The sequence below is a fragment of the Sinocyclocheilus grahami genome, unplaced genomic scaffold (genome assembly GCF_001515645.1).
Source record: "Sinocyclocheilus grahami isolate Dianchi unplaced genomic scaffold, SAMN03320097.WGS_v1.1 scaffold371.1, whole genome shotgun sequence".
Taxonomy (NCBI): Eukaryota; Metazoa; Chordata; class Actinopteri; order Cypriniformes; family Cyprinidae; genus Sinocyclocheilus; species Sinocyclocheilus grahami.
The window spans coordinates 829,512-854,681 of record NW_015505550.1 but is presented as its reverse complement, the minus strand read 5'-3'; the positions used below and the strand labels follow the sequence as shown (position 1 = coordinate 854,681).

Here is a 25,170-nt window from a genome sequence, read left to right as displayed (position 1 = left end):
GCTGTATGACTGAGCTGACCACTTTCTCTCTCTTTCTCTTTCCCTCCGTCCCAAAGCCTCCAGACAACGGGCCTCCTCCCTTGCCGAGCTCCTCTCTTCCTGAAGGTTATTATGAGGAAGCCGTTCCGCTGGGCCCTGGGAAAGCACCAGAGTACATCACCTCTAGTAAGGACAGTCTTTAACACCACACTATTAATATGTTATAGGTTTTAGAGCTATGACAGTAATGTAGCTGCATCTGTGACCTAAGAATGGCCAGAACATTTTTGCATTCATTTCAATAAAATTCAGTAATCAGAGTTCCAATTGTTTTCTCAGATTATGACTCGGATGCCATGAGTAGTTCATATGAGTCATACGATGAGGAAGAGGAGGATGGGAAGGGGCAGAAGATGCATCACCAGTGGCCATCTGAGGAGGCCTCCATGGACCTGGTGAAAGACGCACGTATCTGTGCATTCCTGTTGCGAAAGAAACGCTTTGGACAATGGACCAAACTGCTCTGTGTCATAAAGGACAACAAACTGTTGGTGAGCACACACACACTCACAGAGATTGACAGGAGAAATTAGATAAAGACACTTAATTATATTTCAGGATGTCTCCTGTCAGCTGAAATTAAAAGATATCATTCATAAATCAGGGCCATAGAAATATAATCACTGTTTAATCAAAAGTGATTCAATGGCTCAATTGACTAATTAGTCAAATCAGTTAATTAGTCAAATAAATCTCATTCTAAGGTCTTATAGTGTGACATAATTCACATTTTCATAAATCAATCAGGAAATATTTGATTATTCTGAATATTTTAATGTAGTGAAACAATTTTCAACAACTGTTAATAGTATTTCCTGTATGTGGAGGCAAAGCTTACTTTAAGTTGCAATGATAGTACAGCATCTGGCACACTTTACCCCACCAAACTATTTTAGGAAAAATGCTTCATTTAATAATTAATGGTAAATGTTTAGCCTAACAATTTACATTTTTCTACATTAGTAATCATAATATCAGTTTTTAGCATAAAAATGCTAACTTTTTATATGCTTATCTGTTTTTTTCATATGCATCTCATAATCACAGGAAGCTGTATATGTTGTGCCTAAATGTATGGTTACTTGATAAAAATGATGCACAGTTTACTTAATTATGGACGTGAGACAGTTTACCCACTGACACATCTTACCCCACTCTCCCATTGCCTCTATTCCTAAGCAGTTCTGCTTGGCTTGACTCAGCTTATGTTGTAGTGCGTAAACAAAAAGATTTCGGAGGAAAATATTTATAAGCTAAGCAGCTTCCCTAATGTGTCTCTCTTTCTCTCAGTGCTACAAGTCTTCCAAAGACCAGACTCCACAGATGGAGCTCCTCCTGTCTGGCTGCAGCATCACACACATTCCCAAAGACGGCAAGAAAAAGAAGCATGAACTGAAGATCGTCCATCAGGGAGCTGATGCTCTGGTGCTTGCCGTACAGAGCAAAGAACAGGCCGAAGAGTGGCTAAAGGTAACCAGACAGCTCAAAAAGTGCTAGGCTCATATTCAAAGGATTGTGCTCAATTATGAAAATCTGGAGTAGCTTATTAGAAAGCAGCTGTAGACCTGCAAGTTTTTCTGGTGAACCACACGGATATGCTCGTCTTTTCAGCACAGAAGTTAAACAAACCAGCAGTAGCAGTCCTCAGGTCCAGCTGTTCAGTGTTTGTGTTCAGTTGGGTGTGTTGGGTTAAAAGCAGGTTGCCCTGTACATACTAAATACAGAACTATATATTACATCTTTGTTCTCGGGTGTCACATCAACATATTTAAATTATATCCGGCTGCAGTTCATTTCAACTCCATGCGCAAGTCTTGTGTGAGCTTAAACTTTAAAAAGTGTTTCTTGGTTTAAGTTCAAAGGATTTTAATCTTAACGGCTCTGAAGATTGAGTTTGTTGATAACTTGTTACTTTGATAGTCTGTTCTACATCTATTTAAAGCTGTTTTCCTCCACATCTGGTTTTCACAAACATTGTGAACAGTGCCAGTGAAAGTCTCTGAGCTCTCGTGTGATGGATCTTTGAGTTTATAAACTGAAAGCAACTTATACTGCAGATAAATCATCAAAACCAGCTGCAGTCAATGGACGATTGATAGAAATTGCAGTTCCCTCATTACTGTCCATCACTCCTCTGGTGGCTCTGTTTATAAAGACAAACTATGTTTCCATATGGTAACGAGCTTCTCTTTATTGATTTGCGGGCAGGAAGGCACATGCAGTTAGCTGTACAGCACCTTCAAGTGGGTGTGGACATCAGACTGTGCAAATATACAGCCCGGGAAAGCAACAGCAGCTGTAATTGTTGTTTAGGAAGGGGGCAAAGCTCTGTGCTGTTTGGTCAGGTGTCATGTACTAAAAACATACTGGAGTAATTGATTTCTGCTTGGGATAAACAGAAACCACCCTTCCTTGAAGGGATTTGTTGTATTGTGTTTCAATCATGCACACACTGTACACCCAACCAGGGCCGTCGCAAGGCGGGTGCGAGGCCCTGTGCGAATTTGACGTGCGAGGCCCTCAGCAATTTTGTGTGTGGGAGGGGGTTACTATAGTAATGAATGCAACTTTAACACGCATCTGATCGATTGTGATGCCGTGCTCACTGACATGCTTGAATCACGGTCACGCACACGCTCATAAGATCTACTGCATAATAATAATAATAATAATAAAGCAATTAAATAAGTAAATAAGAATGCTAAAATAAGTTATAGGTTTGTAGTTATATATGAAGAGTTCTGATGCAAAAGCCTCTAAGTGCCATCTAAAATGTTCTTCTAAAATGGTTATTTTCTCAGACTCATGTTTATGTTCAGTTATTTTACTTTAATGGGAAAGAAAATAAACTATCCATTGCCATTAAAGTGAAATTACTGAACCTACACATAGGAGCCTCATTTTAGCTCATTTTAGAAGAAGATTTCAAACTACACTTTTTGAAAACAGAGGCTTTTGCATCTGAACTCTTCATATAAAGTAGTAATCAATTTACACTATTTGAAAATAATATTTTATTTTAAAATGTGCACATTCACTCTTATTCGTATGTCTAATAGTCGAAAAAACGCAAGCGTCTCTTTTCACATTCATTTATGATTTACATGAATCATGATCGCATATTTTCAATTCAATTTCAATCAATTCAGTTTCAAAATTTCATAAAAAGTTGAGTAGTTTGCATCACTAGATAGTCTTATTACTGTCAATCAGTAAACATTACTATCGTAAAACAGTTGTCTAATAGAGTACTACTTTCATCTTTCTACGAACTCTTGTTGTGTTGTGACAGTGACAGTAAGACCCGCCTTCTTTGATTTGATTGGCCATCTCGATCATTTTGACATTGACAAGCGCTATTGGTCCACTGAAGCAGACCAGCCTAAAAGTTTTACTTTTAAAACTTTTTGTCATCCTAACAACAAACAGCTTTACTCATTCTTATACTGTACACAGAGTCTTATACTGTCTATCAGCTATGACTATTTTAGTCTTTCATAGGACAAAATGGGTGGAAAAACAGTAATAAAAATTAGACATAAACTACATAAAATGCAGGCCAGGAGCAAGGCCCTCTAGAGGCGCGAGGCGCGAGGCCCTATGCGGTCGCACACTTGGCACAGCCCTTGTGACGGTACTGCACCCAACAACTCAATGGTGCGTAAGGACTCATTCCCAAAATGAAGAAGCATATTCTCTCTAACTTCAGTAATAACCTGGTAAATTATTTATTCCAAAGAAACTTGAATATTCCACTTTTTTTATTCTGCATCTAATGTCTCCCATATAATTATAATTTTCTAGGCCTGGAAAAATCATGAAAATCTTAACAGTCTTGGGAAAGTGATACAATTTCTCTAGTCCAGTTTATTTATTTAAAAAATATTATTCACGCTCCAATTAAAACTAAATCAAATAAATTATTGCAATTAGAAATTTGCTCTTTTTAAGTATATTTAAGCTTATTGGTAGATTAATTTCTATTACTGCTGTGACCACCACAGAATATCAAAAACTTCATACATCGTTAGATCCACATAGCAGCTCATATACATCGACTTGACTGAAAAACTGGGAAATGCTGTTGGCTGTTGTGTGATGGCAATTTAACCTATTACACAAACAAATGTTTATTATGAGGTTGAGTTTAGTTATTTATTAGTCAGTTACTTATTGACACTTTTATTTCCATACTGAATAAATGATTCCATATCGCGTTTGAATACAGTATAGTGTTGTTCCCATATAGCCGTGATTTAAAGCTTTCTCTGGCATTTTCAAAGGCAAGTAACATAAAATACTGTGGCTTGGCATGATACACAGTCTAATGGTCTAACGAAATCCAATTTTAAACATATTTTACTGTACCCATTGTATGGCCCTTATATGACCTATTTGAGCCAATGCAGATGCATGAAGTTATCTCAGGATGAGACCGCCCTGATTGTAAAGCAAAACGTGATTGGCTATAGCGAGATCGTGCTACGATTGGTCAGCGAATGTGGCTGTTATCTGATTGGCTTGACGCTTGTAGACGCTGGGTGGAGTCCACGTATTTGTGGATTGTCAGCACGTCTTGATGCAAGAAATGCTTCACAATTCGCAAATGCACAGGACACGATTCACAAATGCGTGCAGCTATCTACAAATGCACAGGACGCGATTCACAAATAAATGCCAGGCAAAGTTGTGGTTGTGACATAAATATATATTTGTGAATATGTTTTTTTATTTGCAAATCTCATTTTATTTATTTGTGAATTTAATTCATGTTTGTGAAACTAAGATTTATTTGTGGATCTCATTCTATTTATTTGTGGATCATAATCTATTTATTTGGAATTAAGCAACAATTCTATCTCCATACATACTAGGGGGCGCTATTACGCATCTCCTGAATGAGTCTTGAATGTGCCGATCAAAAACACAGATCGGGAAGACAGAAATGAGCGATCTCATATGTATGCATATGAAAAATAATACCATCATCAACACTAACCGCATATAAGTGAAAACTGCCTAATGTTATAGAGTGAAATGTCAATCCAGGAAGTGGTAAAGGCCTGTACAAGCGTTGGGAGTACTGATGGAAGCCATCTACTGCATCTTTGCTTTGATAATATTACTGAATATGATCCAGATCTAGTATTTGAAAAAAAAATTAGATTTTCTCAGCTTTTTGCTCAAAATGTTGTTTTTTATGAAACCTACCTACATTCAAGTGTTGATGAAAAAACTTAAGTTAGAAAAAGTTAGAATAAAACAGAATTTTTTGTTTGAAAGTAGAGGGTCTGATCTTTATTTTGATGTATTGCATGTTTAGATATTCATACAACAAAATATTCTAGGGGCCATGAAATTTTAGTGAAACTCAGCAAAAACGTGGTGGCTGGCAACTTTTTTCAAAAATGCTGGCGGGGAAATAGTTCATTAGTAAAATAAATGTCATGCTGCTAAGGTCTTTATAGTATTGCACATTTTTCACATTTTCATAAAATTTTAATATTCAGATTATTTTAATGCAGTGAAAAGACATTTAAACAATTTGCAATACATTTTATGTATTTGGAGACAAAGCTTACTTTAAGTTGCAATAGTACAGCATCTGGCACACTTTACCCCACAGAGCTATTTTAGGAAAAATACTTAATTTAATAATTAATGGTAAATGTTTAGTCTAACAATTTACTTTTCTACATAAGTAATTCTATTTTTAATTCTGAATAGGTTTGCTTTGAAATTTTACATTTATGTAACTTGCTTGCCATGTAAAAAAGTACCTTGACATGGAGAATTAGTATTATTTTTAAAATAAAAATGCAACTTTTCTCATCCTTATCTATTTTATGTGCATTTCATAATCACAGGAAGCTGTATATGATTTGCCTAAATGTATGGTCACTTGAAAATTGCACAGTTTGCATGATTATCAATGTAACTCAGTTTACCCACTGGCACATCTTAACCCACTCTCACATTGCTTCTATTTCTAAGCGATTCTGCTTGGTTTGACTCAGCTTATGTTGTAGTGTGTAAACAAAATTATTTCAGCGGAAAATATTTATAAGCTAAATAGCTTCCTTAATGCATCTCTCTTTCTCTAAGTGCTACAAGTCCTCCAAAGACCAGACTCCACAGATGGAGCTCCTCCTGTCTGGCTGCAGCATCACACACATTCCCAAAGACGGCAAGAAAAAGAAGCATGAACTGAAGATCGTCCATCAGGGAGCTGATGCTCTGGTGCTTGCCGTACAGAGCAAAGAACAGGCCGAAGAGTGGCTAAAGGTAACCAGACAGCTCAAAAAGTGCTAGGCTCATATTCAAAGGATTGTGCTCAATTATGAAAATCTGGAGTAGCTTATTAGAAAGCAGCTGTAGACCTGCAAGTTTTTCTGGTGAACCACACGGATATGCTCGTCTTTTCAGCACAGAAGTTAAACAAACCAGCAGTAGCAGTCCTCAGGTCCAGCTGTTCAGTGTTTGTGTTCAGTTGGGTGTGTTGGGTTAAAAGCAGGTTGCCCTGTACATACTAAATACAGAACTATATATTACATCTTTGTTCTCGGGTGTCACATCAACATATTTAAATTATATCCGGCTGCAGTTCATTTCAACTCCATGCGCAAGTCTTGTGTGAGCTTAAACTTTAAAAAGTGTTTCTTGGTTTAAGTTCAAAGGATTTTAATCTTAACGGCTCTGAAGATTGAGTTTGTTGATAACTTGTTACTTTGATAGTCTGTTCTACATCTATTTAAAGCTGTTTTCCTCCACATCTGGTTTTCACAAACATTGTGAACAGTGCCAGTGAAAGTCTCTGAGCTCTCGTGTGATGGATCTTTGAGTTTATAAACTGAAAGCAACTTATACTGCAGATAAATCATCAAAACCAGCTGCAGTCAATGGACGATTGATAGAAATTGCAGTTCCCTCATTACTGTCCATCACTCCTCTGGTGGCTCTGTTTATAAAGACAAACTATGTTTCCATATGGTAACGAGCTTCTCTTTATTGATTTGCGGGCAGGAAGGCACATGCAGTTAGCTGTACAGCACCTTCAAGTGGGTGTGGACATCAGACTGTGCAAATATACAGCCCGGGAAAGCAACAGCAGCTGTAATTGTTGTTTAGGAAGGGGGCAAAGCTCTGTGCTGTTTGGTCAGGTGTCATGTACTAAAAACATACTGGAGTAATTGATTTCTGCTTGGGATAAACAGAAACCACCCTTCCTTGAAGGGATTTGTTGTATTGTGTTTCAATCATGCACACACTGTACACCCAACCAGGGCCGTCGCAAGGCGGGTGCGAGGCCCTGTGCGAATTTGACGTGCGAGGCCCTCAGCAATTTTGTGTGTGGGAGGGGGTTACTATAGTAATGAATGCAACTTTAACACGCATCTGATCGATTGTGATGCCGTGCTCACTGACATGCTTGAATCACGGTCACGCACACGCTCATAAGATCTACTGCATAATAATAATAATAATAATAAAGCAATTAAATAAGTAAATAAGAATGCTAAAATAAGTTATAGGTTTGTAGTTATATATGAAGAGTTCTGATGCAAAAGCCTCTAAGTGCCATCTAAAATGTTCTTCTAAAATGGTTATTTTCTCAGACTCATGTTTATGTTCAGTTATTTTACTTTAATGGGAAAGAAAATAAACTATCCATTGCCATTAAAGTGAAATTACTGAACCTACACATAGGAGCCTCATTTTAGCTCATTTTAGAAGAAGATTTCAAACTACACTTTTTGAAAACAGAGGCTTTTGCATCTGAACTCTTCATATAAAGTAGTAATCAATTTACACTATTTGAAAATAATATTTTATTTTAAAATGTGCACATTCACTCTTATTCGTATGTCTAATAGTCGAAAAAACGCAAGCGTCTCTTTTCACATTCATTTATGATTTACATGAATCATGATCGCATATTTTCAATTCAATTTCAATCAATTCAGTTTCAAAATTTCATAAAAAGTTGAGTAGTTTGCATCACTAGATAGTCTTATTACTGTCAATCAGTAAACATTACTATCGTAAAACAGTTGTCTAATAGAGTACTACTTTCATCTTTCTACGAACTCTTGTTGTGTTGTGACAGTGACAGTAAGACCCGCCTTCTTTGATTTGATTGGCCATCTCGATCATTTTGACATTGACAAGCGCTATTGGTCCACTGAAGCAGACCAGCCTAAAAGTTTTACTTTTAAAACTTTTTGTCATCCTAACAACAAACAGCTTTACTCATTCTTATACTGTACACAGAGTCTTATACTGTCTATCAGCTATGACTATTTTAGTCTTTCATAGGACAAAATGGGTGGAAAAACAGTAATAAAAATTAGACATAAACTACATAAAATGCAGGCCAGGAGCAAGGCCCTCTAGAGGCGCGAGGCCCTATGCGGTCGCACACTTGGCACAGCCCTTGTGACGGTACTGCACCCAACAACTCAATGGTGCGTAAGGACTCATTCCCAAAATGAAGAAGCATATTCTCTCTAACTTCAGTAATAACCTGGTAAATTATTTATTCCAAAGAAACTTGAATATTCCACTTTTTTTATTCTGCATCTAATGTCTCCCATATAATTATAATTTTCTAGGCCTGGAAAAATCATGAAAATCTTAACAGTCTTGGGAAAGTGATACAATTTCTCTAGTCCAGTTTATTTATTTAAAAAATATTATTCACGCTCCAATTAAAACTAAATCAAATAAATTATTGCAATTAGAAATTTGCTCTTTTTAAGTGCATAATTTTTTTTTGCAAAATTATTTCAAAATTTTTCTTGTTAATGTCATTTTTTCTAGACATTAAATCATTAGTCACTAGACATTAGATCATTAATAACATAGTAAATAATCCACTGATTCTCTTTTAAATATTCACAAGATGAGTTTTTTTCAGAATGTGTTCAGTTTTGCTATGCTTCAATTAAAATCAGGGGGGTTTTTTTTAAGTGGAACTACATTTTTTTATGGGAGACAGTACAATTAGTGGAATATTAGGCGACAAGGAAACTTTTTTAAGCTTTAATGGAATAAAAATTGAGGAACATTATAGAAGCCCAGAGGTGTCTGTGGCCCATTAATGCTTTATCCGGTTTGCTAATGATTTATTTATGGATAATGTTGGCTTGTTGTTTTTCATTTTTAATTAGCTTTAGTGTTGTATCTCTCCACTGCATTGTTTTCCTCTTTGTTCTCTCTCTCTCTTCCAGTCTTTATTCGATTAGTTCTCCCCGTGTAGCTCCTCTGTTCTGATCCTTTGGACAGGCCTGGGGAAATTCCACCTCCTGTCTTTCGTCTTCCCTTCGTTCTTCTTTCTTCTCTATTTTTTGTCTTTTGACTCTCCTCTGCCCTTGGCGGGAATGGTAAGATATGGAGTGCATTTGTTCTCATGTTAGTCTTTGTCTATTGTATCAATGAACGTGACCATTGTATAATGTTGAAAGTTTTATTCTTCTTGTCACTTCCTGCTTTCTGTTGCGTTGCATTTTATTAACTACTGAGTGTGTAGGTTTGTGTTTGTGTGCTGATTGGTGTGAAATTGTTAATTACTGCCTATGCTGAATGCTCGTCATTGGCTTTGCTTCTCTTCACTATCTATTGTGACAGTTTTGCGTTACAACTCAAAGTTTGAATGTCTACAAACATTTGTTTGACTTGTAACTTTGACTTTGGTTGTTGGATTTCATGCAGTAGTTCTCCATATTAACTCTTCATTTGAAAATATCAATTGCTAATGAGGGCACATTAGCACAGCACAAAAGATTTTTTGACTGAGCGTATCCCAGAAACCCACTTTGCTGTCAAAGCCAAAGAGTGAGGCCACAGCCTGTAATTTTCCCATGAGCCCAATTATGTAAACCGGTTGCCAAACCCCAACAGCACGTCAAGTTACGATGCTCAGAGGAGCTCAAGGATATTTAGATATATATGGGTCTTTGGCATGGGGGCAGTTTGGGAAGGGGCTGTGTAGGGTGTGTAAAGGTGAGCTTCTCACTTTGTGATGGATCTCTGTGTCCATCTTGTTCACTCGACACCACTGGTTATGGTTTTTTTTTGGACGTTACCCCCAGGTAATGTGAGGTCACACTTATATGTGGTGGCGAAGAGTCTGTGCAGTCTGGAGATCTCTGGATATCTCATTCACACAGAGCCACTGCACAGCGCATAGACAGCCACGAGAGCAATGACGCACGTAACAGCCTTCCAGCTGCACTGCCAACTGCATGTGACGTGCAGAATCCATTTGAGCGCATGTGCATGGCAGAACGTGGAGGTGGTGGAGAGTTTGTGTTATCTGTTTGACTGGGAGCAAAGAAAGTTTCAGACTATTCAAGGGTTCCCATGGAAAATAGAATAAAATTTTTAAACCCGGAAAAATCGTGAAAATTAAAACAATCTAATACAATAATAAAGTCTTGGAAAAGTCTTAAATTTTCAAATCATATTTTAAAACTATATATTGACCAAAAAATTGCTCTTTTTTTATAGGTTTAAGAAAATTTCTCTAGTTAATGTCATTTGTTTTCTATTGCTTTCTACCTGTATTTATTAACGTAAAATATATATCAGCTACAGTAAATTGATCTTTCTGAGTGCAATAATTAAAAAAATATTTTTTTTATCTTAATTCCAGAAAAGTCATGAAATTCATTGAGCAAAAAGTGTTGGAACCCTGTTAAACATCATAAAAATAGCATTTTTTAATGCCACCATTTTTTTTTAATTGATCAGTGTTTCTTTATTTATAATAGAACAAGCATTCCCATTCATTTAAAAATGGGATATTGAGAAATATAGAATTTCTGCCTGTTATTTTGCACTTCAACTTTTTGTTCTGTGGTCTCTTTAAGGTGATGAAGGAAGTCTGCTCTAATGGAAATGGAGTGGTGGACTGTGAAGGAGCTGGTTCTGGTTCCCCAGTTCACAAAGCAGAGCTGGAAAAGGTGCAAATTCATAATTCTAATTATGTATAATACTTTGCATGTGTGGGTGTGGGGTTACTATGCCTGCAGAGTATGTTGGTCTACCTACATGCAGGTTTGTGAGACTTTTGCATGCTTGCCAGCTTCACCACACCTCAGTACCCTGCACAGGCGCCTCCTATTTGTATTCCTGCACAGCTTGCTATGGATGTCTTCTGCTGACAAGGTTAAAAAGGTGTGGGAGGAAATGTGATCTTATAATTTTTTAGAACACATTCTTTAATATGCAGTATGCTGTGACATTATTTTTGCAGCGTGCGCATGTTGCACTTGTTTATGTGTGTTTTCTGTTTTTAAGACAGATCTAAAGGGGGTTTAATGTCAAACCTCTTAAACTGGCACATCATGCATGAGCCCAGTCTAATTATTCACACTTAATGCAAAACAGATGCGCTCCGAGTTTTGTTTGGGTAGACTGCAGAGATGTGTGTATGCACTTTAGTATTCCATACTCTTTGTGTATGTATATAATGTGTCTCTCTATAAACAATTTGTCATTAAATTTAACAATGAATCCACTGTTATTTGTGCCGTTCACTCTCCTGCTAAAATGCATGTTTTCTCTGTAACTGCAAGCATACCTGTAACCTTACTCTTGTTTTGCAGAAGCTGTCCTGCGATCGACCCAGTTCAGATGGAGAGCCCTGTCATGAAAATGGCATCTCAGATGGCAAAGATCCAGGTGAGTCTTTGTTCAGTCCTTTTTTTGGTTCATATCATTGGAGACGACAGTTGTAGAGTCCATGTAAAGGGAGAGTATTTTGTGTCATACACTGTAAAAACTGGTAAGAAGCTAATCTATCTATAGCTGTCTGTCTCTCTAAAATATGTGATTCAGTGTTTGACAGGTTTTAATTAGTATTTGATGAGTTGATTTAGTGATATTTAAATAATATTTTTAATAATAAATATTTTCAGCATCAGTTTGTCAATCAATTGTCAGTTGTTTTTGACTGCTGAATTGTGCTTGGAAAACCTGTTGTCACGAATCAGGCCTCTGTGGCTCTCTCCGACGGCCTCCGGAGGGCACCCTCTCCCGAGTACTAATGTCCATGGACTACATTTCCCATACACCCCGTACCTGGGATTGATTACTGGCACAGGTGTTTCCCCTTAGCTTCCCTATTTAAGCAGCTCCCAGACTCTCAGTGTTCACGAAGTTTTGTATTGCCCCGGCTACATTTCTGGCTTGTCATCTCTTGGGTATTACCTCGGACTGTTCTTACTAGTGTGATTCTCTGCCGCCTGCCCCGACCCTCGCTCTGTTACTGTTTATTCTCCTGGATTATCCCTGGTGTTCGTGACTCTGTTGACTGATTACTGCCTGTTTAACTCTGCCTTTGATTAGAATAAAGCTGCAAATGGATCCGCATGCCTCTGACTCTTCGTTACACCTGTCAGTTACTAGCTAAAATCACTGTATTTAAAGGGGTCATATGATGTTGCTAAAAAGAACATTATTTTGTGTATTTGGTGTAATGAAATTTGTTTATGTGGTTTAAGGTAAAAAAAAACACATTATTTTCCACATACTGTACATTATTGTTTCTCCTCTATGCCCCGCCTTTCTGAAACGCGTTGATTTTTACAAAGCTCTGTGTGCTCTGACTGACCAGCTATCCAGTGCGTTGTGATTGGCCGAATACCTCAAGCGTGTGATGGAAATGTTACGCCCCTTACCATACTGTGATGCCCTGTCCTGCCGGAGTGACAAGACAAAACATTAAAACCCATTATAAACGAGGCATTTGTTGCATCCAGTGGGGACATAATTATGGATTATACAGTCTTTTTACGCGTTGCGTGAACATAAAACCATGTCTGCATTTGTGATCGGAGAAATGACAAACAACAAGTGCTACTCTACATTGCTCAAAACTCACATTTGAATCGTCAGTGGCAAATTCTTTAAATATGAAAAATTTACTGACAGTCTGTGAGTCAGAACAGCCGGCATTGTAGTCTACTCTACCAGGATCAGGAAACAGTTCTCCATAAAATGCGCTTGACACATCTGAATATCTGGGTTGAACTGTTCTGGAACAGTGTTGTAAATACAACTTATCCACCGATTTCTAGTCGTGTCCTCTTTTGGAAGGCCAAACAAAGTAGTTTTGCTCTCACAACGAAACACACGGCGGGCTAGAGTGAGGCTTGAGAACGGCACGGCAACCACATGTGACAACGGAAGTGGGCTGGACTCCACTTCGTCCACGGTGAAAGCCATTCTGGCGATCCACATCGCGAAGTTGATGTATTTCTTCAGCAACCAGCACAGATCTGCTCCAGGCATGACGAAGCAGATATCGTCCTCTTTTGGAAGGCCAAAAAAATGCCTTCACGACATGGCGGCAGTGGCAACAACAATACTACAGAGAGAATCAAAGTTACGCCTTCTTTCTTTGCATGAAAATTTAGGCGGTGTTATGCAAATCTTCTCACATCGTGACGTAGACATGTGGGGGCGTGTTAGAATGAGCCGTTTCAAAGTTGTTGTATTTCCTCAGCAACCATCACGGATCAGCTCCAGGCATGACGAAGCAGATATCGTCCTCTTTTGGAAGGCCAAAAAAATGCCTTCACGACATGGCGGCAGTGGCAACAACAATACTACAGAGAGAATCAAAGTTACGCCTTCTTTCTTTGCATGAAAATTTAGGCGGTGTTATGCAAATCTTCTCACATCGTGACGTAGACATGTGGGGGCGTGTTAGAATGAGCCGTTTTAGGTAGGCGTGGTTGACACTTAACTTTTATAAAGAATATCTCTTTGGATTTGAGACTTTAGTCTTTGCAACTTTACAGATCTTCTTTATGCACCAAGAGCTTGTAACACTCCAAAGAGAAAGGAAAAATTTTATTTATTATTATATTATTATTTTATTTAATATTATTATATATATTATTTGTTAGTGTTTTAATTCATGAAGTGAACTTTAAATCTGAACTTTTTTTGGTTAAAACAAAAAAACAAACTTGGTAAAACAGCAGAGTAACAGTACTTGAAAAAACAAATTGTAATCCCACAAAGTGGATGTTTATTTGAATTGAAAAATCCCATTGTTTGAACAGCGCCAAAGTCAAGGCAAGGAGACCCTTCTTAAATAATCTAATATTATTTATCAAGTATTTACACCACGTTGTCTCGATCTGGGATTTAACTTTTCGAGACATCTGTTTCAGGTCTGTGGAAATTCTTTTTTTTTCAATTTGAGACTGTCTTACCTTAGATGTGTTGGTGAAGAATTGCCTAATTTTAGTGGAATCCAAAACTTGCGAATCTGCAAACCCATATGATTGATAGCTCAGTATCACAGCCACAAGCCGCAGTAACGTCTCGGTTACTTGTGTAACCCTCATTCCCTGAAGGAGGGAATGGAGATGTTACGTCAGTCGTGACTGACGAATTGGGATCTCGCCCGAGAGCCCAATCTCCTTCGAGTGTAAACTAAACAAACCAATGACAGTTGGCGTGCGTGTTTCGTGCAAACGCACATCAGTTTTTCGCTGAGGATCCGAGACTACGCGCCCCGGCCGTACACTAGTGGTACAGCAACTGTGGCGATGGAACTTAACGTCTCTGTTTCCTCCTTCAGGGAACGAGGGTTACACAAGTAACCGAGACGTTACGCGCAGGTCCAGGATCGGTCGTAACCCACCGCCTTTCTTGGGTACGATGAAGTATGGGCTGTAGAAACCTGACCTCATCTCAGCTGGAGGGACCGGCTGTATCGCGTCCTTCGCCAGCAGGACCGCGATCTCTGCACGCAAGATAGGAGCATCCCTGTCCAGCACAGAGGTGAACCGAATGCCCCTGAACTTGGGAGGATGCCGGGCAAATTGAATCGTGTAGCCGAGTCTGATGGTTCTCATGAGCCAGCGGGACAGCCTGGGGAGCGCTAACCAGGCCTTACCACCGGCTGGGTAGCCAGTGGCGGAACAGAAACAAACGGGAACAAAAGATTCTCCACCCGGCCCTCCTTCAGGGGAAGGAGTCGTGCGGTCACCATCTCCTGAAGAGCAGGATCCAAGAGCTCCGGGTCGCCCATCTCAGGGACGCTGCCTGCCCTGGCGCTTCACGGGCTTGGCAGGGGCGGAGGCGGGCTGCGCCGGTTTCCTGCGGCCAGCTCCATGCTGCGGCCGTTGTGAAGGCTGCTGTTGTGGCCGCGCCGGAGCGGAGGTGGAGGCCGCAGGAGGGCGCCCTCGGCGACGAGCAGACAGAGGGGCTGCAGCCGGCGGTGGAGTGGAGACCGCAGCAGACCGCCGGGGCAGGATATGTCGAAATGCCTCCGTCTGCTTCTGCGCAGTGGAGAACTGTTGGGCAAAGCCCTCCACCGCTTCACCGAATAAGCCGGCCTGGGAGATCGGGGAGTCCAGGAAGCGATGCTTGTCGGCCTCCCTCATATCCGCCAAGGTCAGCCTTAGGGGGCACTCCTGGACCACCAATGTGGACATCGTCTGACCCAGGGCCCACGCCGTGACTTTCGTCACCCTAAGCGCGAGGTCCGTCACCGTGCGCAGTTCCTGCAGCACACCTGGGTCAGCACCACCCTCGTGCAACTGCTTCAACGCCTTGGCCTGGTGGACTTGCAGGAGGGCCATGGCGTGCAGGGCGGAAGCGGCCTGTCCAGCAGCACTGTAAGCCTTAACCGTCAGCGCGGACGAGAACTTACAGGCCCTGGACGGAAGGCGTGGACTACCTCTCCAGGCGGCGGCGCTTTGGGGGCAGAGCTGCATAGCAATAGTGTGCTCGACTGAGGGGATGTCCACATACCCTTGGGCCGCCCCACCGTCGAGGGTGGTTTGGACGGAGGAGGCACCAATCTGTTTCGGGCAAAAAAAGGTGCCTCCCATGACTTAATAACCTCCTCATGTACTTCTGGGAAGAATGGAACCGGAGGCGGCTGCCGATGCCCGGCCTGCGCCCCCAGGAACCAATCATCCAGCCTCGAGCATTCGGGAGAAGGAGGAGGCCTCCAGTGCAGCCCGACACTCTCGGCGGCCCGGGAAAGCATAGCGGTCAGCTCTGGATCTGACTCGGGCAACGCCACTCTTCCTGACGGAGGCAGCACAGCCGAATCCTCATCTCCAGAGCCTAGCTCGCCCTCCGATGCAGCGATCGACATCCTGTCATTTAATGAGGAGGTATCTAGACCGCAACGTCTCAATGGTCATGTTCCCGCACTGAGAACTGACTCATCCATGAGCGCTGCTTCAGCGTGCTGCAAGCCCAGGCACGAGACACAGCGATCATGACCATCAGATGAAGCCAGGAAGCGACCACATTCAGAAACGCACGAGTGGGAAGCCATCTTTAAAAAGACGCCCGTCGTTCGTGAAGCTCTTTTAGAAATTGCTCTTTTTTTTTAAAAGAACAAACACTCTTTTAGAGAGAGCGCTGAAGCGCCCAGGGGAGGTCGCGGCGAGACCGCAGAATGGCAGCTGCAGCTCGCCGAGGTTTCAGCAGCCTGGATGGCAACCCCCGCTGACACGCCGTAACACCAACGCCAGCTGTTTCCAAACACTTGCGGAGATTCATCTTGTAGAAGGCTCGGCTCCGAAGCGAAAAGCTGATGTGCATTTGCACGCGCTCTCCTTTTATACCCGCGCTGCGGGGAGGGGTGCACGTGGCGAAACACGCACGCCAACTGTCATTGGCTTGTTTAGTTTACACTCAAAGGTGATTGGGCTCTCAGGCGAGATCCCAATTCGTCAGTCGCGACTGACGTAACGTAGAACGTGAATGACTGAAAGGGAACTGCTGTGCTGTTTTCACATGAGTTATGGCAGCTGACCTCTGATAAACCTACGGATAAACAAGGACTGGCGTCATATAATAATTCCTGTAAAAGTGTAAGGTTATGGAACGGTAATGAAAAAGGTATTTTTTTTATTTTATAACAAAAAATTTAGGGTAGCGTTTCTTGGGAGCAGAAACACAAACCATCTCTATCTGATCTCCTCTGTCTCTGTCTGATAGCACCTGAGATATTCTTACATCAAACCAGTAGCCAACTGCTGCACTTCTTTGATGAAAGCAAATTTTAAAAAACCATGCAGATGAATCAGATTCGGCATATTCTTTCCAGCTGTCGTAAGTGCCGAGACGCTGTGAAATCATATTAGCCTGATCGCAGAATTTTCCTTCATGATAAAATGAAAAACTATGTCTGTATAGGTCCTTTAAGGGCCAATGATTTTTGCATCTGTGCCTCTGGGTTTTGCCTCATACCTCATCACTTGGACCAAGTCAGTCCTTCAGAAGAGCAAGAGTGTCACTCTTTTTATGTATTCTTTGTCCTTCTGAGCTGCCTTTGTAGTTGGTCTTTTGGAGAATGGAGAAAAGCCTGTAATTTGTTGTGCTGCAGTGTCTTACACATTTTAACCCAGTCCAAATCCCATACTGCTAGTTTGCTCACATTGTCCACCATTGGTTTGGAATAGGATGTGACCTGAACGGTTTTCCACAGTGTGTCCTTTCACTTTCAGTGCTCAAGTTTGTTTTTCTAGATCTTTTGTTTCTTACAATACCATTAACCACAGACCACACTCATCAGATAAAAGTATCTGAACAACTTGGAGAAGAACAGAGTTGGTTTCACGCACTGTTTAGGATTTGGATTCCAAGTCTGAAGACTTGTCCTGTCATTGTCAGTTCAGCCTCTTACTCTCTGGTCTAAATTACTAACAGATTTGTCATTTTCCATAATTCTATAATCTTTTTATAAAATAAAATAATATAATAATCTTTTCCCCACCAAATCCACCCCACAAACAAAATATTTTCCAAACCCATCCCTTGTTATAGTTGCAACACCAACTGGTTTCTAGATAACTAGCCTATCTGTATAATATATTACTTCATAAAATCTCATACATATATTTCACACTCTGACACTAATTTGCCTTTTTTTTTTTTTTTGCAGCCAAAGGCAAGAAGAACTCTAAATCAGAGCAGAAAGGCACGGTGGGACGTGTGACTGGAAAGAAAATCACTAAAATCATAAGCCTGGGCAAGAAAAAACCATCTACAGATGAACAGACCTCATCGGCGGAGGAGGATGTCCCAACATGTGGTGAGTTGTTGCAATACCATTTTGATATACGCTACCATTCAAAAGTTTGGGGTTGGTAAAGATTTTTAAATGTAATATTCAAATTTTGTAAAATAGTATCACAATTTATAACAACTGTTTTCATTTTAATATATATTTAAAATGTAATTTATTCCTGTGATCATAAAGCTTAACATTCAGCAGCCATTATTCCAGTCTTCAGTGTCACGTGATTCTTCAGAAATTATTCTAATATGTAACAGTAACATTTCTTGTTATTATCAATGTTGAAAACAGCTGTGCTACTTATTTTTGTGGAAACTGTGGTAATTTTTTCAGGATGCTTCTTTGAAAGTTTAAAAGAACCGCATTTATTTTAAACAAATCTTGTTAAACATTATGAATGTCTTTACTATCAATTGAATGCATCCTTGCGGAGTAAAAAAAAAAATTATTTAAAAAGCATAATACTGACCCCAAACTTTAGAATAGTGTATGTTCACTGATGACAGTGGTTTCATTCACACAGTCTGTGTTCAGATTTATAACTGTATTTACTAATAGGCATACATTTTAGATTGCCCTATACATACAGGTAGAATAATGCCTTTATGACCAGCTAACTGAAGTCAGTCACTAAATAATGTCTGTAATATCCATAGTGACAGATAGAGGTAGTAAATATCAAGACTTTGAACTTTGAATGCATATTATTTTGTTATATCTGTTTTAGGCAGCTCCGATTGTTTTCATCCTCTCAGATATGCTGCCAAAACTAGTTGCTGTATAGTTTTTTTCCATCTAGGATTTTTCTTTCTCCACCTCTTAAACACATTACCCAAACAAAGGATTGTCTTCTCTCCAGCCACACAATACCACGATTTTTGCCATTTTCATAACATGAGAGTCCTAACATTAGTGGTTGATAGCCCCTCAAGTTTGATACTGAAGCATTCTAGTTGTTGACTGTAGTTCTATTAATATTTTTACGAATTGTCAGTCCTGATTCAAAAAATTCAGAAAATCACTGAAGTTAGATAATGTAATGTCAGTTTATTAAATAACCAAAGTAGCAGCAGTAGGGACCTGACAATGTGATACTACATCAATATGGGCTAACGGTTTTATGATATTGTTATTCTTTGTTTATCTGTATAGTATACAACTGTGATGTATTGCAAAATTGTACTCACTTGTTTTATCTCTATAGGACTTGGTGATTTGCACAAATATACTACTGTTTAATCAGCAAGGATGCATTAAATTGATCAGATTTATAACCATATTTACTATTAGGCATACATTTTAGATTGTCCTGTACAGTAACAAAATCTATAATGTTAAAAAAAATTATATTTCAAATAAATGCTGTTCTTTTGAAACTTCTATTCATCAAATTATCCTGAAAATATATGTATCACTGTTTCCACAAAAATATTAATCCGTTTTTAACAGTGATAGTAATAAGAAATATTTCTTGGGCAGCAAATCAGCATATTAGAATGATTTCTGAAGGATGTGACACTGAAGACTGGAGTAATGGCTGCTAAAATTCTGCTTTTCCATCAATAAATTAAATTTTTAAATATATTCAAATAGAAAATTCTTCTTTTCCCAAAAAATATTAACCTTAAAAACTGAACTGAAAATATAAATTACTGGCAACATTTTTTAATAATTATTCCCCCAACTCTATCATCAACATTTTACATTCTGCTTGTGTGTGGGTCTGTTGGCCCAACCCTTCATTAACAGGCTATCTGAATGTGCTGTCCAATAATCGCTGGAGAGAGCGCTGGTGCCAGCTAAAAGACAACCAACTGTTGCTGCACAAGGACCGGGCAGATCTGAAGACACACATGGCCTCTCTGCCGCTGCGGGGGTGTGAGGTCATTCCAGGGCTGGACTCCAAACATCCCTTTGCCTTCCGTCTGCTGCGCAACGGACAGGAGGTGGCTGTTCTGGAGGTACGTGCCAAGTCCCTCAGCTCTTGCGGGGCAATTAATGTGTCTGAGACAGGACCTCAGGGCAGGGATTAGATGGATGATTTGGTTGGCTGGCTCTGCTGTATCATGTGTAGAGTGGATTTGCAGAGATTGCATAGATTAGTGATTTATTTGTCTCATATTCCACTGACACTCATTCATTGCATCTTTCCTCACTCTTTTCCTGTCAGGCCTCCTCCTCTGAGAATATGGGAAGGTGGCTGGGGGTCTTGCTGGCCGAAACGGGCTCCACAACAGATCCTGCTGCACTGCACTACGATTACATTGACGTCGAAACCACTGCTAATGTCATTCAACTGGCCAAGCAGTCATTTTGGTGGGAACCCAGTACTGCTAAAAATATTTTCATTAGCATGCCAGTAACTTCTTTAACAACCTACTTTTTCAACACATAGCGGTATAGCATTATTTTTTTCCGATTGTATTGCACACATAGCCTTATAGCCATTTGAGCTTTAATATGCTCTCTTAAAAACTCTCTCTTATACAGTATGTATCATTGGAAAGTCTGATTAATTTGACTGAACTGGTTCGTTTGAAGAGTTCATGCTAATGAACCAGTTCATAAAGAGCTGGTTAACAAATTGTATCTTTGGCCAAAAGTTTCCTGCAGTGCATTTGCATCTTCACATTTTTTAATATTTAAGTATAATATATGATTAACAAAACACTGCTGTTCAACAGTATATTTAATACACAAAAAATACATTGTATTTATATAATTAATTAAATATTATATAATATTATAGTTACAGTGCTTATTCAAAAAACCCTCTTTGTTTTTATCAAGATAATTATCTGACATTTCCGACGAGTGCTTGCGGTGTTCGGCCAATCACAATGCACTGGGTCAGCTGGCCAATCAGAGCAGACTGCGCTTGTCGGAAGGAGGGACTTTGTAGAAAACGAAGCGTTTGAGAGAGGCGGGGCATAGAGGACCTAAAATAATGTACAGTATTTGAAAAATAATGTGTTTTTTGAACATTAAAGCATGTCAACATATTCTGTTGTACCAAATACACAAAATAATGATCTTTAAAATAGCATCATATGACCCCTTTAAATTATACATTTTATATTCATTATATTTATTTATTTGTTTGTTACATTTTTAATAAATATACCAAATATTTAATATATTTGTACATTCACCATTCGAAAGTTAGAGGTAAGATTTTTTTCTGAAGAAATTAATACTTTTATTCAGCAAGGACGCACGCGTTCCTGACAGCTATAGTTTAACTAAAAGAAAATATCCCGTCTAGCAACATGTGTGGCTTAGTAGATGTGGTTTTCGGATATAACCTTTGTGAAATAATTTGTATGAAGTAGTAATCTTAGAACTAAATCACAAATCACACCTTTAAAATGTAACAGGTGTTAACAGCGAAATCAAAGTCCTTAAATATCAGATGTTTGTTAGTGGCCAACATATCAGTTGCACCTTTTTTGTGTGTTCAAAAGCTCATACGTGTTTCTTTCATCCAATCAGCTGAAGGGAAAGAAAGGCCTGCTCACCAATGGGTTCGCTGCAAAGCAGAAGTTGGACAAGAACCAGCCCAAAAAGGCCAATGGAATTAGCAGAACTCTTCCAGTGAAACACAACAACTCTAGTAAGAGATCTTAACATATAAGAGCACATCTGATAGATAATCTCAAAATGAACCTTTCTTTTTTTTTTTAAGTGGACATAAGGCTCAAACTAAACTAAGCAGACATTAAGTCTGCATCCATTATCCTAGCTATTACACCACTAATTTCTTTCAAGGAAAAAGAAGCCACACAGATTTGTGGAGAATGCTGGTATGTGGAAATTGCAGTACTGTTAGACAGCAGTGGATCTGTTGACATGCTCCTTTGTAAACTCAATCACCCCAAATTCCATTTCAGACAGGCAGTCAGTCAGTCAGTCAGTCACAGACATCTTAACCATCCAGTGGCCATTTTCGTGGACTCGCAATTATTTGGATGTGGTATACTGTATATTCTGTCTGCCTTTTAATCTGCGTTTGTGGTTTCAGAGGTCTTTAATGTGATGAAGAGACCGAATCCAAAAGTTAAAAATTGAAAGATTTTCTGATCATGGTTTACTTTGATTATAATGCGTCATTAACCTTCACAGGTGTGGACCAGTATAAGTACGGGAAAAACAGAGTGGAGGCAGATGCCAAGAAACTCCAAGCTAAAGATGAGGAGCTGATGAAGAGGAAGCAGGAAATTCGAAACCGCCTGGCCCAGCTGAAAAAAGACAGGAAGGACCTCCGCACTGCTATAGAGAACAACACAGGTGAGGATGTCAGTGGGACTATGACATTCAATTATGGTTGAATCTGAGTGTTCAAGATTACAAAAAGGAAAAATCTGTACACTACCGTTCAAAGGTTTTGGTAATAAATACTTAACATTACAAATGTCTACAGTAAAGACATTTATAATGTTACTAGAGATTTAGAGATTTCTATTTTAAATAAATGCTGTATATAAACTTTCTATTCATTAAAGTATCCTGAAAAAAAATTATCAAAATTTCACAAAAGCACAAAAGTTTTTCAACATTGATATTAATAGGGAATGTTTCTTAGGCACCAAATCAGCATATCAAAATGATTTCTGAAGGATCATGTGACTGACGATTAGAGTAATGGCTGCTGAAACTTCAGCCATGGCATGAATAAATGACATTTTAAATTATAATAAAATAGGAAACAGTTTTTTTAATTGATAATATTTCACACTATTACTGCATAAAAGATTCCTTTAAAAAAAAAAAAAACATGAAAAATCTGAGCGATGCCAAACTTTTGCACGGTAGTGTACTTAGAATTGTACCTTTTGTTGTAGATTTTTTTTGTCATAAAAAGATACAATTATCTGATATTTTTAAAGACTTGCTGACCTTGACACAAATCAAGGTTATGAGTGTCTGCACGAGTTCTCTCTATATGATTTTTGTTTGTTTTGTTTCATCACATTTAATTTGGCACACAAATGTTTAAACCATGTTTTGACTTTAAATTCAGCAGCAGGAAAGGAAACACTGATCTGTCTTGAAAATAAAATCAAGCAGTAGTTCAAATTGTCTCTTAAGTGACAGTTATAACCTCTCCTGGCGTTTATTTCACACAGGTAAGCGTTCTCAGGCATCTTTGACAGAGAGACTTAAGAAAGTGGAGGATGAATGCAAACTAAAAGAGGAGGAACGAGTCAATCTGGAACTGGAGCTGACAGAGGTGAAGGAGAGTCTGAAGAAAGCCTTGAATGGAGGCGTCACCCTGGGCCTGACCATTGAACCCAAAACGGGCAGCTCCAGCCCACAGGTCTGGAAAAACAGCAATTTCTCTAACATAGACATGATGTAATGCTAACTGTAGGGTTGTGTCACGTTCAGTTTTTGGTGATAGAGAAAAGCAGGAATTAAAATGTATCATCTGTTCTTAGTCTCCAGTGTTAATGAGGCGAACGGTGGACAACTCGCCCATTTCCAGCTGTGACACCAGTGACACTGAGACCTGCTCTCTGCCAGTCAACAGTGCATCTCTGCTGCGGCGTCAGACACAACAGAAAGCCTCATCTGTGCGAGGACACGTCCTCAGGAAAGCCAAGGTCAGTAAACACTTATTTTCTACATCACACTAGGTATTAATAGCAGGTAACATATTCTGGTTCTCATGTAAAAGCATGATCCTCCAGTTGCTTTTACAGTTTACAGTGTATACGTATAATGTATTTTCCCCTATGTACTCACTCTGTTCTCCTTTTTTTTTCCCCTAGGAATGGGAGATGAAGTCTGGCACATAAGTTCTTTTCCACCAACTTTTCACTTTCATTGTGTCTATTTATTTAATTTTGTCCATGTATGAGTGATGTTGAAATTGAATTTACTGAACCATAGACACACTATTTTCCAGAATTAATTCTGGAAGATCTTGACTGAGTCCGGTGCCCGGTGCTGTTTTATCATTATTCATTATAGCACTATCCTTGGGTCATGATCTGACTATAAAATGACTAACAAATTAGGAAAAAATACTCAAACTCAAAATAGAGACCAAATAGAGGCCAACAGTAATGCCACAATACCAAATGTACAGTATATATAGTACCGTTCAAGATTTTGGGGTCAGTACATTTTTTTTTTTTTTGAAAAGTTAAATACTTTTATTGAACTTTTATTCAGCAAGGATGTATGCAATGGTTCAAAAGTGACAGTAAAGGCATTTATCATTTTTATTTCAAATAAATGCTGTTCTTTTGACCTTTGTTCAAGGAATCCTGAAAAATATAGGACAGTTTTCACAAAAATATAAAGCACCACAACTGTTTCAACATTTCTAATAACAACAAATGTTTCTTGAGTGTCAAATCAGCATAATAGAATGATTCCTGAAGGATCACGTGACACTGAAGACTGGAGTAATAGCTGCCGAATATTCAGTTTCGCCATCACTGGAATAAATTATGTTTTACCATATATTAAAACAGAAAGCAGTTATTTTACATTGTAGTAATATTTCACAATGTTACTGTTTTTCTCTATTTCTAATCGAATAAATGCAGCCTTGGTGAGCGTAAGAGACCCCAAACTTTTGAATGGTAGTGTAAAGTTAGAGGAAAGATCATTTTATTATGATTTTATTATTTATCATGACAGAACACAGAACATAGTATGGTCCATAACTTACCATCTAAATATAATGTGCACAAAACTCACTGGTCTCGGTAATTACTTAAAAGTCTATAAAAGTCTGTTTCTTTCTTCAACAAGAAGCCATTAATGGAAGACAAAATCTTCAAGTATTTATTTGTAAATGTTTAAATAAATATAAGCCACTCTGTGTTTGTATGTTGATGTTTAGTAATGCCTTTCATCGGGCTTCACACTAGTTGTAGAGAGCAGCTTCAGGATAAACGTCTTAAGGTAAATTACAGAATGTGATCACTCAAAGCTTGTTCTTTGCAGAAAAAAGTGTAATCTGTATGAAAGTATTTTACCAGCCTCTGCTCCTCCTCCTCCTCCTCCTGAGTGTCTGGCCACTTATTTTCAATCCAGTGGTCTGGCCAAACTTT

The 25,170-nt window shown here is 39.0% G+C and overlaps 1 protein-coding gene across 1 annotated transcript in view; it reads left to right on the top strand.

Annotated features, from left to right (window-relative positions):
- LOC107549403 (actin filament-associated protein 1-like) overlaps window positions 1-24,244 on the top strand; it is a 45,716-nt gene extending 21,472 nt beyond the window's left edge. The window contains exons 4-16 of the mRNA XM_016230471.1: window positions 57-165; window positions 319-530; window positions 1,330-1,509; window positions 10,911-11,003; window positions 11,649-11,724; window positions 17,969-18,118; window positions 19,853-20,064; window positions 20,274-20,419; window positions 21,568-21,716; window positions 22,226-22,390; window positions 23,230-23,420; window positions 23,542-23,706; window positions 23,875-24,244. Coding sequence (XP_016085957.1) covers window positions 57-165; window positions 319-530; window positions 1,330-1,509; window positions 10,911-11,003; window positions 11,649-11,724; window positions 17,969-18,118; window positions 19,853-20,064; window positions 20,274-20,419; window positions 21,568-21,716; window positions 22,226-22,390; window positions 23,230-23,420; window positions 23,542-23,706; window positions 23,875-23,901 — 1,875 coding nt within the window. The 3' untranslated portion in view covers window positions 23,902-24,244. The remainder of the gene's footprint in view (window positions 1-56; window positions 166-318; window positions 531-1,329; window positions 1,510-10,910; window positions 11,004-11,648; window positions 11,725-17,968; window positions 18,119-19,852; window positions 20,065-20,273; window positions 20,420-21,567; window positions 21,717-22,225; window positions 22,391-23,229; window positions 23,421-23,541; window positions 23,707-23,874) is intronic.
- Window positions 24,245-25,170: the final 926 nt, after the last annotated feature.